This window comes from Helicoverpa armigera, chromosome 9 (assembly GCF_030705265.1).
Source record: "Helicoverpa armigera isolate CAAS_96S chromosome 9, ASM3070526v1, whole genome shotgun sequence".
Lineage (NCBI taxonomy): Eukaryota > Metazoa > Arthropoda > Insecta > Lepidoptera > Noctuidae > Helicoverpa > Helicoverpa armigera.
In genome coordinates, this window is record NC_087128.1 from 3,412,795 (window position 1) to 3,429,911 (window position 17,117).

General features: G+C 35.5%; 1 protein-coding gene across 1 annotated transcript in view; it reads left to right on the top strand.

The window, feature by feature from the left end:
• Positions 1–442: 442 nt before the first annotated feature.
• LOC110371499 (uncharacterized) overlaps positions 443–17,117 on the top strand; it is a 75,108-nt gene continuing 58,433 nt past the window's right edge. Inside the window, exon 1 of the mRNA XM_021327803.3 lies at positions 443–798. Coding sequence (XP_021183478.3) covers positions 723–798 — 76 coding nt within the window. The 5' untranslated portion in view covers positions 443–722. The remainder of the gene's footprint in view (positions 799–17,117) is intronic.

Sequence of the window (17,117 nt, forward strand, 5' to 3'; positions counted from 1 at the left end):
AAAATATTTATAATACTTCGCAGAGTCACAGGCTGCACTTGAATTGTGCGTGGGCTTGCATAAGGACGACCGCTAGTAACGGCCATTCTACGTGCCTCGAATGTATTTCCAAAGCAAATATTCAACATTTACATATGCTAATCGCTAAGGTTTAGTTCGACAACTTTTGCAACACCTTCGTCTATTATCTCCGTCGAGTTCCAAACTGAGATCTGGTTTAACTTGTATCTGGCGTCTATTGTGCGACAACGGATTGCCGGTGCAGCATTACGTGATGTCGTGTAGATAAGATACACCTAACAAGAAAAGAACGTTAACGGTTCATTGAAATCGAAAGAGTACGGGCTGAGTGAACGCCTGTAGTTCGCCCGAGAACAGGTTCCGAGTGGCGAGCGAGCAGCGAGTCAGCGACACATCCCGACTGGCCCGCGAGGTTACCGCGCAGTGCTCCGCCGGCCGCTTATCTACGTGCGCGTGCGCATCCGATACTAACGACCGACCGCGGGAAACAGCCGCCGCGAACTTTACTCCAAAGCCGCTGCAGATAACGATTATTTATCACTAAACGATACCAGTGCTTTCATATAAATTCAAAACTTACAAGGATATTGATTATGAAAACTTGACTCGGATGGTGTTTGAAGTGTTAGTGCAACCGGCATTTGAATAGCCGTTTGATAGTATGTTGCGGAGTGGACTGGCTTGATTAAGTGGGTGTAGCCATGGCGAGCTTCGAGGACCTTGCCTTCGACTGGGCGTCGCTCTGTCAGGATTGCCCGGAATGCTGGACCCAGTCAGGTAAACGACCCTTTTAGATAACCGTCACAAATTGTCACTGCCTTTTTTTTAAAGGTGTTTACAGTTCGTTCGCTGTATCTCCAAGATGTGGATCAAAGTTACATTCATTGAATTTTGGCAATGTGACTCTGACTAATTTTCCGGTAAAGTACCCTCATTTGCGGAGTGTAATCATGGCATCATGGCAGATAATTAGCATTCTGAAGTTAAATATTCTTGTTACTAAGCTCGCCGAGTGCATTTTAAAGTTGAGTGAAGGCAATCTGGCTTGCTTAATTTATTGAGTAAAGTGTAATTTAAATTAACGCACTCGCGTCAATTTGGTTTGTAATTAAGCGGGTAGGTACACAAACGGTGTAATTTATGCGCAGTACAAAAGGGCAACGGACAGGACAGCTGTAATTAAAACGAAACTATCACTGTTTCCCAAATGACAATGCGTTTCGAATAGTTTGTATTTAAGTACCTATTAGTACATTACATATATTGTTCGAGTTTTGTCACTCTTGCGCGCACGTGGTATTAGATGTAGTATTTATCCAATTTTATTCCTATTAAATGAAGATATAAATCTCAATATGTAGCTACATAGATATTTTCTAGATTGTCTTACGTATTGTCCAAACTTACAAGTTATTAGTAAATGCAATTTCTAACTGTCGACGTGTGTGAAATGTGGGTAGAACAATAAAAACGTCGTAAAATGGCGACTAGTGCACGTTAATGCGTCTGTCTGCTTGGAAACGATAATTTCGTGCATTCTCCGAGTTAATGTTACAGTGACTTATTTTGTCAGATTGTCGGTCTTGTCAGCACTAATTGTGTAAAGAGGTAAGTACACTCTTTTAAAATGGAGATGGTTAAGCTAAAAGAAATTCGATGTTTGAATAGTTACTTAAACTTTAAGATTATCTACGGATTACCTGGTAAGGTACCTATGGATTACAAAATACCTTGCAACTTTTAATGGAAGTATGAAAATGGTTGAGAAAAATGGACCCTGCTGACTGATGCAGCTGCAGATATTACCGCAGAAAGAATCACCTAGTTACATTATAATCTGTATGCTAATACCATGCGTGATCATTCTCCTATCTTATCTGTTAATGTATTGGTGATTTTTAATTATTGCACGTACAATTACGGTTATCTAATGCATATTACGCGTAAAACATGCAGTCAGCATAGAACATGCATTGGGAACACTGCACACCGCTACAATGTAAATTAAAGTATGTGCCTGTAATAATAGGGTCTCTACATAATATGCGATACTTTACAAGAATACAGGTTCTCTAAATATTGAGAAATTGAAGCTGAAAATTACACTCCAAAAACTGGTGAAGTTACAATTCAATGGTGCCCATTTGCCAAGTCAAACTATGTCTGCTGTGTGTTAAATAACGTTCCTAATTTAAAACTTTTCCTCACTCATTTGTACAAAAAAATAAGTCTTATTCTTCACTTGTTTTAAACATGACGTTACAAACCAACTTCTTCCCGCCTCAACGCATTATTTTCTACCATTAGTTATTGGCGGCACGTACTAAGGTGCGGTTATCTTGGACGTTCTAAATAAAACATGTTCGAAGTTCGAATAGTCTGTAGGTTGGACATACAGTTTGTGCCTTGTATTAACACTGTTTTGTTTTGTGAAAAACATCATCTTTCGAGCCTTTTCCCAACTATGTATATAAATGCTGGGCTGGGGTCGGCTTCCAGTCTCACCTGATGTAGTTGAGTACCAGTGTTTTAAAAAGCGACTGCCCCATCTGACTTCCTCAATCCAGTTACCCGGGCAACCCGATACCCCTTGGTTAGACTGGTGTCAGACTTACTGACTTCCCACTACCCGTAACGACTGCCAAGGATGATCAAAGACAGCCGAGATCTACAGCTTAACGTGCCCTCCGAAACACAGTCATTGGTGTCCAAGATATACTTAGAAAGTACTTACAAACTTAGAAAAGTTGCATTCGTACTTGCTTGACTTTGAATCTAATCCAAACCCTCATACTTGAGAGGTTGGTTCTTTACCCACTAGGCCACCACGACTTGCCTAGTGTTAACACTTTCGTGAAAAAGAAACGTGTGATAATAGTAGTCGACCTTGGCGGCGTTGCGTCTTCATGTGTTAAGTGTTGCAGTGGTCACGCTTTCCGACATCTCTGCTTATGAATTGCGATTATAAATAAGTATTTCGTTCTTTTTTGGTCATCTGAATCTTGGAGCGCAAATCCTTCTTTGTATTTGCAAGTCATTTTGAAGACTAGATCTCGTTTTTATTAGAAGTATGCGTGATGATTCAGCATTTGTTCACTAATCTTTGATTCTATCGAGTAAGGAATGTATTTTTTTAGAATGTTAAAACCATTCCAGCAATTCTCCTCAACTAGAAATAACCCAAACGTCTAATCAAGTTGGCAAGCTTGCCATAAGTTCATTTTATGTTTCAAGTTAAAAGCAAATAAGTAGTAAGTACCTAGGTATATGTCGTTCTTAACTTGAGTTTTTACCTCTTTATGCAAGGAAATAGCGACTTGTATATTTACCAATGAGCGAGAGGTAAACACTTATTTACTTAGGTACATAGTTTGCTAATACCAACAAGTACCTACAAGGTTCATAACTGTGGGAGAAGAGAGTATACGAAACTGCAATAAAGAAACGATGTTGATGGCGACGCTAACATGGCCAACCCGTCAGACCATAGACCAAGTTTGTTAACTTTTAACCTATCATATATGGCAAACGTGACTGCAAGACCTGCTTGGAACTAATTTAATTCAAACTTTTACTTTTTTAATGGAAACGCAATAGGTACTTAGGTGACTTTTCTCAAAGTGAAATGGCTGTTCTTATCTTATTCAAGAAAAAGAAAAAGGTAAAGTTTTATTTGACACATTTGCTTCAAGTTATCTTATTTCATAACAGAAGTATCTAAGCCATAAACTTTAATGTCAATGCAATAAATATTACGATAGCCACTTGGCGAAAAATGAAGTAAGTTTCTGTCATATGTATTGAGTTTTTAAATGTTGCAAGAATGCAAGGAGTTGCGGTTATTTTGCATCCATTACTAAATGGTGACCGTTAAATTGGCAAGTTACGACACAACTGATGAGACGACTCAAATATATCAAATGGTTATTCAATACGTTAGTCTTTTTTGGGTATAGCTATCTATGTATGTAACTCAGATTTTACTTGGTTTTCAAAATACTTTTAGACATAGTGGATCGTAAAAAAGGTCTTAGAACAAGTTCTTACGTTAAGTAGGTAAGAGCCAAAATTGCGACAAATTGATAGTTTATCAAACTGTCATGTGTGTCAAAGGTTAAATAAACAAAACCAACGTGTTAGTAGTTGTACTCAGTCAGACAATTAGGTATGAACCACAATTCAATCTACACGATAACAAAGATTTATTTTTAAACATCTTGAATGTTAATTGTTTTCAAATTAACCGTTAAGATGTCAATGTAAATACATTAAATTGAGCACAACTAAATTGGGCCAGATTAATTTTATCAAAATGACAAATAATTAGATTTTTAATTAACAGAAACAAGGTTTCAGAGGATGAAGTTTATTAGTGTTAGAAGCCTACATAAGGTAAGGGTAGAAAGTAAAGGTCGGGTTGCAATTTCCGCTATACAGTTACAAGTGTTAGCAAATTCAACAGACAGCGGCGTATGTTACGTTCATTGATTTATTTTATTCAGCGACTAGGTACGTACTTTCCTTTTAATTCTAGATTCTATTTGTGTGCTTATTTTCTGTCTGGTAGGAAAAGTTATTGTTAATTTACACCACTAAAGAATAATGATAATGAATAATGTCTCTTCTTAATCTGATACTATAAAAGAGGCCAACGTACTAATCAATTTGTAGGTATTCCTCAAGTTTTCGAACCACCCCATGAATCCCTAGCCCCGTAGATCCCGTTGATCCCTAGCTTTAAGACTGTAGGTTAATAGAATGTATCCTGTTAGAGTATGAAGATTACAATATATGCTCACTTACATGTACCTACTTAGGTTTTAAAAAGCAAATAGCTTGGTTCCTATTACAAGCGTAGCGGAACGCTTTCTTGCTTCAAGATACCTACTATAGAAGAAAACCTAATTAATCATGAAAACACGAAGAGAAACTAAAAACTCTTAACATGGATAAACGGCCGTCATTTTCCTTGAGAAAATCAAATGGAAACGAGATTCTAATTATGTGATTAAATTAATCAGAGTCGTCAAGAGTGTCACTTCTACTTTCTTTGTGAATTAGTTAATAAGGAAGGAATCTTTTGCAGCAGTTGATAAAGAAAAATATATATATACAAGATACAAAATATATTAGTAAAATATTATTTGAACATGTGCTTAGTTTGTCCTATACTATTAAGAAGTCTTTCAAAAAATATCTTTCCTGCCAAAGGTTTCTGAGTGATCTCATATTGTTTAAGTTCACCTTCTTCAAGCAGGGAAAGGTAAAATACCTATATTCCTTACGATGTTCAAAGGAGATGGCCAAATTTTCATAGAAAAAAAACCCAGAATCGACAGCAACGAAATGGGTACCAATGGGTTCATTATTATTGACCTTTGATGGTGCCAAAAAATCCAGCCTGAAATCCATGGGGTATAGGAGCTATATCATATTTTCACAAAAATAAGTTCTGTTGAATTTATGTTGATTTATAAGATTATTGACATCAAGGCACATAAAAAACAAGGTACACTAACATTATACAAGCCAATGGTAATATCCCCATAGTTACAGAGTTTGCCTGGAGATTAAAAGGTCTTGTATTTAACCACTCCAGATACGATTAAGCACCGACCTTACCTAGGTACTTGGAGAGGTTTCGCAGTTACATGCAACCTTCACAACTGGCTATGAAATGTTTTTGGAGAAATTGTCTTTGAAAATCGGGAAAATCGCGCCATGTGACATTGTCAAATATAACAAATGACTTAGCAATGCAAAACGGTCCAATCACGAGTCTGCATTCAACTTCTAACGACCATCAAATAGTAAAAGTAAACTTTTTTGTGAACTAAAATCTTGATCGAAAAAACGTTATAAAAAGAGAACCCTATGGTTTTTAGATGATTTGAAATACTTTTTAAAATCCACAAATTATACTGAATCCAATCATACATATGAAGTTCCTGTCGATTCTGGGTGTTTTTTTGGCCATCTCCTTTCAAATGAACATCTTTTGCTAGAATGGTAAACTATTTTTTTATCTGAATACCTATATTTAAAACAGTATTGTGAAAAAATCTGGACAATATTGTAAAAAAATGCACAGTAGAAGATAAATAAAGTATAAACGCCTATCTTCTCCGAAAGAAATGTTATCGAGAAGAAGCCAACGCCGAGGCATAAGAAAATAAACATGACAAAGTTTACAATGAACTCCATTCCACGAGCTTCATATCCCGTGATTAATTTGTCCATGACCTAAAGTTGAGATATTCGCGTTTAAGGAGGTAATAGAGGCAAGTATGTAACCTTTTGTAAAAGGCAGTGTTCATCTTGAGTCGTCGAGAAGGGCGTCATAACATACAAAATTACCGACGCAGTAAAACGATTTCTGTGTATTGAATGGAACATAAAAATGTTAAGAAACGTGATGATAATCCGATATATGACTGGATCCGATTTATGAATAGCGATTCAACATTTTGATCAATCAATCCTTGCGTAAATGTTTACTTAAACCAACTGTAAATACAGCTTGAGATATTTCATGACACCTATTGCAGTTTTTGTTACTCAAGAATCTATCATAAACGTGTAAATTTTCTCACAGCGCGCATTTTCCTGCAATTATTTCGTATCTACATAGTTAGCGGAGTCTGCATTGAAAACATGTTATTACCTTTGTTTGTTATCTATCGTGTAAATCTGCTGATAAAAAAATAAACATGTGAGCTAAATAAAACACAAAGCAGTCAAACCACTAAGATCAAAGCAATATTGGAATGGCGTTTGTAAACGATTAATCACGAAAGTTTCTTAACCCTTATTTCGACAGAGAAGGCGATAGTGAACTTATTAAAATTTTATTGTATAACATAGTTTCCATGGTTTTTCTGAACCTCCAAAAAACGAAAAAAAAAATCTACCCCCCACCCTTATGGAGAAAAGCGATGTCCGCCACACCGGACATTATCAAAACTTAATAAAAAAAGTGTTAAAAGGACTTGTCCGTCCTAGCGGACTTAATCGAATACGTGAATGAAGTTGCATAGTATATAGAGTGAAAGAAAAAAGCCTTTATTTGTTATAAAAGTACAGCGGAAATCTTTCAGCCGCATGCATTTAGTGGCAGGGTTTGCATGTTTGCGATACAGGATTATCGCCACGCATTATCGACGCAAATATCAATAATTTGTGCGAACATCGCCATGTACCAGCGCTTACTCCTGAATGGAGTTCTATACAAGGCGATCAACATGTCGGCCAAGTCTACACCGCCCATGTTCTTGTTATACTCTTTCACAATATTGGGATAATCAACATCGACTTTCCTCTTGGCATTCTTGCAATATCTTTTAATCCTGCTAACTGGTTCAGCGTCAGTATAGAAACTGATAAGAGTAGCAGCTTTGTTGTCATGCCACCTCACAACCGACCCTTGGTTTCTTTTTCAGTGCCTTTTGGCTACTCAATTTTTCTTCGGCTCCTCTGAGGCGGTTGCTTCTAATGGTGCCTACAGAAAAAATACCATAATTTTCACGCAACAGGTAAACAAGTTCAAGTGATGTAAAAAAATTATCGAAACAAACCGTTGCTGGTTTCCTGATGGTCATACCATATTTATTTCGACTAGGTCCGCCGTGACGGACAAGCTATAAATACAGGTGTTTCGACGAGGTCCGGTGTGGCGGACAAGTAAAAAACTCGATAATTATTATGAATAACGTAGGCAAAAGCTATGAAATCGTATTACTTGAACGTTAGAACACTAAATTCACAAAACACGAATAAATAATCAACGCAACATAAGCAAAAAAATTATATTTTTTAATTAATTACCTGAAAGACTCTCTTAGTGCGCGGTTTCGCCGACATTTTTTCGCTAATTGTCAAACTCATAATTGTCTCAAGCATAATTTATTTTTCTTTTAAAATTTTAACGACCTCCCAATAGCTTAGTAGTTTTTTTGTTGCAAAAATAGAAATAGACGGGGTGGTGGATTTTTATAAAGTACTTGTCCGGTAGTACGGACAAAGTCGAAATAAGGGTTAATATAGACCGGTATTTCTTATCCTGTCTTAATTGCCTGTCATACTTGGTATAAATGGTTGAAATACGTAACAGTCCGATATTATGTCGCCTTTCCTTTAATGCCATCGTCAGGATCGACATACCATATAAGTCGAGACAGCTTAGATTTTCCGCAAATGAGAGCCAGTTGCAGAATCATTTGAAATGCATGATTAACTTAAGCGAACTTAACGATATTAATTAAAAAGTTTGTGCAATCAAGTGGGAAACTACTTTCTATCTGAAGAAAACATGAGCACAGAAAAGTTAATTTGTTAGTTTTTATTCTGTTTGCGTGATTGGCGACAGCTTTTGCCGAGTTCCGTATTCCGGATAGATCTTCCAAACGGAAAAAAACTACTTCACATCTAAGTATAAGAAGTAGATAATTATGTAGGTAAATACTTATGTCATCGGACACGAATAAATAAGCAAATAACTAGACGCGGTTTTGCTGAGTATATACCTTCATTAAAGGAAAGATACTTGGTGATATTGCCTAAGCTAGGATTCAAATTAAAGCTGGTAGGAATGGTATTCGTGCTAAATTAATGCTTGCAAATGCTTTGGAATCCCGGAGCTTATCTCTCGTCTGATCGCATAAAGTCACAGACAACAATTTCATTATCAAATCGGCATTCAATCTGTAATTCAACGCTCAATTATTCGATAATTCTTACAAAATAATGATAGGCCTGAGCGTTGACGAGGTAATTGAAAGTTACACCGTATAATTGTAAGATATTGTTTCACTTTCGATTCACACCTAAAAGGCAGCAATTTATTTGACTAGAACAATCATGGTGTTAGCTCCAATCACCGTGGGCGTGGAATTGTTCTATTTAATTAAACTTAGCTTTAGTTCACACGGTTGTTGCCATTGACTTAAGACCTTATGTCGGATTACGTACCATGACTATTCGGTTACGGAATACATTCTTAAGGGCGTTTGTGTGGGCTTACTGCTTGTATTTTAGGTTGCAATCCTACGCAGGCGGTCAACAAATTGATTGGTTCTCCAGTGGCATTATTGCTGTTTAGTTTGACAAAATATCAATTTGAGTACTTAAGTTAGCAGTTCACAGTTGTTAAAATGCGAGATTGTATGCATGCCTGAAGAAAGATGAGTTGTGACCTATGTAGTTATTTCGTGACCATTGTGCGCGAAAAATGTGATCTCTTGTCTGTTTGGGTATTTCTTTATTTACCAAACATCTATTGTGGTCTTCTTTTACTCAAAATGTTTTTCTTAATGGCGGATAGCACTTTCAACCTTTATGGTGTGAATCATTGAACCTCAAACACAAGCTATTAGGTAACTTCACCAAGTTCGACTAAAAGTGTTAAAATGGTGATAAACAGGTGGCGAACATATCTTTCTTTCACTTGACTTTATGTGTGTTTTATTTAATGCCTGCACTTTCACTGGTTTATCGCTTATTACGATTTTTACGAGAAGCGCGACTTTTAAAAGAAACTAAAAGACTCAAAAGAATAATGGTGTTAATATAAAATATGTATGGCCATTCTCTTTCGGTGGCTGTTCGGTAGTTTCTGAGTTCTCACGATAGCAAGTGATCGGTGGGCCTGTCATTGACCCAAGAATTAGTGGAACTATAACTTTATATGAGTTGTAATAATTTTCCAATGTTATTTGGAATTATTGAGTTGGCTCCAATAACTTCGTGCAGCGTGTTATCACGTGGAATGAACGTGATCTCCATTTTGCATTGTATTCGTTAATTTATTGTAATGTGAATGAATAGTTAGATACCAAGAAGAATTTGAACGAAATAATCAATTTGTGTTCTGTTCTTGAAATTATTTTAGTCCACTTTTACATAACAAACGTAATAAAAATGTTATTCGAAATAACCATTCAACAAAGCTTCTTGATAAATAACTTAAGTGTTTTATTGCAAATTGGCTGCGAACACGCAAGACTCGTACAAATAAATCATGTTTGCAAATAAAACGACCGAATCAAAAGGTCGAAAGTCAACATTTTTGTAAAACAATCCAATAAATATAAGCAGCTAACGTTTCTTATAATGACAAAATATTCTATTCAACATTTTTTGTTGGCAGACTATCTTTATTGATTAATGATTATATTATAAAGAAATGGCTAAGATTGTGTCAAGCCAAGCTTTAACTGTAACTTAGTTACTTACGTTATGTTTAAAAATACATGTTTGAGTAATTGGGGGCTTTTGAACTTGAGGGCTTTTGGTCAATGGTTCTACGGCATGCACTGTAGTGGAAACAGTTGCAAAATGTTTCCTTTGTTTGTGACACTGAAGTTTTTGTCGTAATGAAATTGTTTTTTAAGACGTCTAATTTTTAGGATTTTGCAAACTAACAAATGTCTAACAATGATTAACTAAATGACGAACCAAAAGAGAAGATTTTAAGGTTCAAGCCTCGCTTGACTTCAGGAATTCTGTAAATCTGATAATGTTACTCAGCGGCCCGACAGCTGTAACAATGATAATGCCATTCCAAATAATGACTCACTCTACTTAAAGCTTCCAAAAAAGGGACAAAACGTCACTGGAATGAATAATCATCAATTGGACACGGTCAAACAACCGTTATAATGTAAGTGTATCCGAATTCTTAGCTCATAGCTTCTGCGTATCACTTCAGAATATAAACATTAACATTTGAATGTCGGTAAATCAATGGCGTCGCCTACTTAAGGGCCTCGGCACAAATTCACGAACTCACCGGCTTGCATGACAACTTACTTGTGAAGTAGAACAAATATTTAAGCTTTAGAAACGTTTTAGTAATGGGCACAATGTTGGAGGTAATACGACAATAAGCTGACGAACAACGATGCTAGCAAATGGGTTATTTACACAAATTAGTTGCATGGTTCTCACAGACGGAATGAATGAAGATGAATCTTGTTGCAACGTTGAACATCGGAATGAGCGATATTTATGTTCGAAGCTGGCAACGTAATGACAACCTTTAGAATCAAGAGAAAACAGTCGTTTTCAGAACTGTCCGTCTGTCGGTCTGTTTGTCACCAAACAAATGACCACATAAAATATTTTTATGGCCTGTTAACACTTTCTCCCTTGATGGATCATGACATAACAGATCATTTACTAGCTAATATGGGTTTTAAGTGTTCATCAGGCTTTTGTAGCTGTTGCCGGTAACAATGCTGCGGTATCAAAATTTACGATACTATGTAAAGTTTAATACAAGCCGCCGGCTAACAGACATCGTTAAACGAAGCAAATTACTATATAAAACACAATATTATCTAATACAAGTGCAATAAATATGCTGCAATAGTTCTCTAACAACTATAAAACGTCCAGGGGATTTCTAACGTTCAACGGAATTTTATTCATAGTGCTAAAGGAATGAATAATGAAGATTGAAATTATCGTATGTATGTAAAGCGATCGTATTTTTCTCATGTTGACCGTTGCGATGTAATTTACATGAGATCCCGTCGCTCATAAACGCAACGCTAATGATTGTTTTTACGATTCTCCCCTGATAGCTTGGTGCAAAGTAATTTTGAGTCAACGCACTTGATTTTTATATTGTTCCCCTTTTTTCTCAAGCTTTGTAAGTACACACTTTCTTTGCAAATATCTTGTGGTATAAGTTATGGTTACAAATTATGTTAATCTTAACATCACTGTAATATAATAATGTATTCGACATACTTTTAACAATTTGTTACGCACCTGGTTAAAATAGTGTGTTAACCTCAAATAAATTCTTCATAACATTAAAGTTATTCAGTTCTATATATTCAGATGGTTTATTCATTCATTCGTTAGTTCCTGTCTGTATAATCAGCCGCTGCGTGAATATTTTAGTTCATATCGAGACTTTCTTCTTGTAAATGTTATGAGCGTTTAATTTTATTATTTTAGCCGCTATTTCCTTCAATATAATTGTTTGAATACATGAAAATTATATGTTTAACCTGCAATACAATATATGTAGTAGGTCTATAGAATATTTTCGTAGATAAATTCTTCATTATTTTAACGGTCATCATATTACAATTGAAGTCAACGGCCACGGCTATTAAAGCCTTTCTTTCAACTAGATCTAACATAACTAGAACAAAAAGTTTGTCTTCTTACTTCCAATATTTCAATAGACAGTTGCACCAGTAATATGAGAATCGATAAAATTCTAAATACAATCTACTTATTGACTTATGAGTGTCGTCCACGCTTCATCGATTTAGTTTTTTTCAAGTCTACCTCATTATACTGAGATAACGTTACATTTGCAAGATTGTGTAAGTTATATTATAACCGCTTATACATAGAGCAATCGATTAATATTTAATATTACTTACCTAACTATAATCGATAATCGAAATCGGTAGAAGATTCGCGGGATTAAATAATGTCCGTTGTTCTTTATTAGTTTTTATTGATATATTTTTGTTTTAATGAAGGAGAATGCATACACTGCAATTATAAGATCAGTCGTGAGTTAATTTCAAAATATACATATATATCCGTAGTTCGTGGTTCAGTGAATGTTTTAATGTTCTCTGAATTACTTGAATTATTCATGAAGTTTCCGTAATGGTGCACTTAGTTTCTTAGTGAGGTTTTTGAATGTGTTTAGAAAATTGTGTACCCGGATATAAAAGCTTATATTTTTTTTGGAATTTCTTTATTTGCATTGTAGACAATGAATAGTAATTATGAGTTAGTGATGCAAATTCATGATGTAGTAACTGTAGTAAGTACTCTGCTTTATAATACTACCTTTGCCTTGGTTTAGAAGACCAGTTTTTGGAATCAAAATTACCAGAATCATGTCTTACTTAGGACACACTGAATTCTTTTCACAAAAGGCGATTTACAACCTGTTACATCTAAACCATTTTATTTTATTTTATTATAATTTTATAATATTTATAATTATAATTAAATAAAAAAAAATGTAAATAAAAGCGCGGACCCTCAAGTCTGCGGTAAGGCTTTATTAATAATAATAAAAAAAAAACCATTTTATTTTGAATAGTCATAAGTGTCCAAATTAGCATTTTTATTAAATTGTTCGAGGAAATAAAGATGAGATGCAGTCGACACATTTGACATAAACGTTAAACATATTGCAATTTACATCATTAGTATGCATTCAAAAGCTTTAATAAAATCAAATATTTATTACTAAATGAATAAATAAACATGTAAACACTTCGTTGGTCTTCAATTTGGTAATATTGTTGCAAATTGATCGCTTAATGATTACCTAACAGATAATGACAGCCAATATATATAAGTATCATCATAATTTGCTTTCTTTGCTGTTACAAGATTGTACGAAGGTAGTTATCTTGATAAATGGCTTTCAAAATGGAATGCAAACAATATGGTCACGATTTTACCAACGCACTTGTGACTTGGAAGATTTTGTGTGTGTCACGATAAAGGTGCGGTTTGAATGCTAGCTGCCGACTGCAACTGACGACCGCGCTTGCAGTGACTGCATGAAGTCGGTCGATATCTGAGCGCGATTACACGTGCTGTTGCCGCTTCGATCCTAAAGGGTTTCACGGATTTTTTGCATATCAACGGTTTCATTAAACATACAAACCAGTATTGCAGCTGCGGCCGATTTCATGTAGTCGCGGCACGTGAGGACGACAGTTGCAGTCCGCAGCCAGCTTTTAAAACATACCTTTATGGTACAGGTAACTTTAAAAAATATAGGTGACTAACCTTTATATTGATGGAACATAGAATGTCAATATTATTTGTGCCAAGAATGCTTTTTATAACCTGGACTGTGTGAACTTTAACGCTTCGATGGTTTAATTAGCACCTAATGTAGCTATTGAAGCGACTTTATAATCACACATCCATCACGTGGGGCGAGTAAGAACGTTCTTCTCAGACGTTTCTTTCAATCATTCATTAAGAATGTAATAAAACTTTGTTTACTTATAATTTTATAGGGTCTATAATGTCTGGGCTCTTGATAGACAGGTAATTTCCATAGACTTCAATATGACATCTGTACGTATTACCTACGCATTGAATATCAAAGCTTTACAAGCTTTATCTTGCATATTTCCTGTCTATCTATCTGTTTTCATTAAAATCTTCTACAATCTCAATGTTGAGAATTTATCTAAATGACATCCCGATTGCTCGCATTCCATTAAAATAAATAAATTCCACTCTAATGAAAGGATGAAGTAAATATCAACTTTTTGCTGTTTTCGCATTACGCCATTTCTTTATTTGTATTCAATGTGCGATTGCGTTTTTGCTATACGTTATCTAGTTTTTATGTTAAAATGAAATGACTTCTACTAAGTTGCTATCTCTTATGAGTAAAAATTAATGTGTGGTACTGAGAAAAGTAATTACAAAAGTATAAACACATAAACGTGGTGAATTTACAAAAAACGTATGAATAAAGGTGTTATAAAATAGCCATGAAATCAAATCTAAATAACATTCACAGCTCCTCTAACCTTCGAGCACGAACAAAAACTAGTAACAATATACCATCCGAAAAAACTTCACAAATAAATCTCATCACGTCTAGCTGACTGAATGTTAAGTATAACATATCACATATTCACTAAATAGACCTATTGTCTTCAGGCGTGATACACTGCTTCACAAAAAACCTCTCGGTCATTCTTTTGTCTATGTCTCCATTGTTTTACTGTCAGATGTCCTCTCCCATGAAGTTCGCATAGTTTGCGTAACTTGAACCCTTTTTAGTCCTATATACTCGTGAGACCCTCGGGTTCATGTGCCGTCAGCCGCAGCAGGGATACTGCGAAACCACTGATGTCAATGGCCACACAATCTAGTCGCCCCTACTATGACACCTGTTCATCAAGTTTGCTTTCATAATTTCTTTGGGCGACAAATGAGTTTTTATCACTCAATCGAATGTTTTTTCTCTAAACATGCCAGTTCTGTCTGTTGGAAAATGGTTACGTGTTTGCGAATGTGGCGTACTTGATCAAAAATGTTTATCGTGTCCGTTGAAGGTGATTCAAACAGTCTTTTTGCTAACATGAATACAAATGAGTGTGCTGCCAAATTGAGATTTGGGTTAATCTCTAAAAAGCGAATTTACAAAACGATACCGATGGTAATAAAGATGCAGAGACCATATTTGGATTATTCACTCGATAATCGATCCTTATACGGCTTAATGGCTTTAAAGCAATGTAGCTAATGCTTGAAGTGACGTATCTCACTGGTAGAAGTAGTAATGTAGTGTAATCGTAGTAGTAGTGGAGGGAGACAGGCAGGATGTGGAGTGGTGTATCAAACAGGTCGCTGCGCCCGCGCTTGTAAGCGACACCTTGCTAATCGTGGACCGCATTCCGCTCTATTGCCGTCCACCTTGCAGATTCGTAATAAATGTAAGTTTTGTTAATATCTCATGCTTCGGTATTACACTATACATAGCGTTCTACAGTTCCTTGATAACAGTAATAAGGCTAAATAAAGAGCTCAAAAGAGTGATGAAGAAGACACTTGGTCGGGGTATTTTCTCTTTTGGTTCTATTATAAAGGTTCATTCTTGTTGTTATTTTGAAATTCTGAAATCCAAGTGCTGAATCAGAATCGTTTTATTTTGTCATCTGTCATTGGTAGACCAAGTTGATGTGTAGACTTAAAATATCCGTAAATAAATAATCAGGGAGACTTACGTAACTTCGCAACTAAATCATTACCACAAACTCCACCCTAAGTTAGTAGTACAACCCGGACCTTCCTAAACCTCATTGCCTAACATATATCACGTTAAACGTTACATCTTCCAGGATCATAGTTCATGAGTAATTTTATTAGCTGAATCTAATCGTGAAAGATGATTATCGTTGACTTTATGCACTGTGGGAAGCTTGTTTATAAGATCACGACTGTATCATGAAGTTAGGTAATGCTTTTTGGGTGAATGTTTGTGATTTTTTTATGTGCTAGATCTGCATTGGCTTCTCAGAAATTGTTACATACAATATTCGAAGGAAACCATGGTGTTTCTTGAGAGCTCTTTCCTTAGGCCACTTTATTTATTTAATAACTATTAATTTCTGGGCATTCTTATCAACATCTCAGTTTATACTTAAGAACAACATGACATACCGCGTCTGTCTTTTGTTTTGTCGAAGCATTTCCAATTTAGACAGAAACAGAAGTCAGTTTCTCAAGGCATCAATTGTTTTTAACACTATTCGATTGCGTTTGAAATCGAGCACGCATCTTACAAGCTTACATCACTTATTGAAGAAGGGTTGCTTCCGTGACACCTGACACCAAAGATCACGCTACTCGTGTTCGTACAAATGTTCCCACAGAACCAAGACAACTTGTACATGTATTTGCTTTTTCTCTTCAATTGCCAGCTGTTCGGTAATAAATTAATCAATTAGCATACTTACCTAATCGACTATCATTAGTATTCACGGACATTATTGAATAGAACTGGTTATATCGATCTATGTGTTTGGCTTATTCAGTTTACAAGGAATCCTATTCTGATTTGAGCATTCGAAAATTTTCGTGGGAGCTCTGCAGTTTAAAATGACCTGTCTAAAATAGTCTGAGTCATTTGAAGAACAATGAGGGGTAATATTTTTTAAAAGGAAACATCTCAGTAAGTATATAGGTAAAACTGTAATGATCGCCAAGGAGACTTATTGTAACTCTGTGACTTATACAAAAAACCACTACATCAAAAAGAAAACTTCTTAAGATTTAGCATAAGTTATGTAAATGCTGTAATTGTGTATCGGAGCGACCCTGACCACACTCATAAATTAACAATTGCATTATAATTAGCTTTGAGAAGAGAAATGTCCTCGTTTTGCAAAAATGTTTTACTCTTTGAGAAATATTAACCAATACTCAATACTCAATACTCAATACTTTTATTGCTTTCCACATGTATTCTTAGGTGGTAGTACTTATAAATAGTTCACATGGACCCTGTCGGGCACAGCAAAATAAGTGGGATAGGAGAGAGGAAGCTCTTATCGGCTATGTTACTTATTATTGTT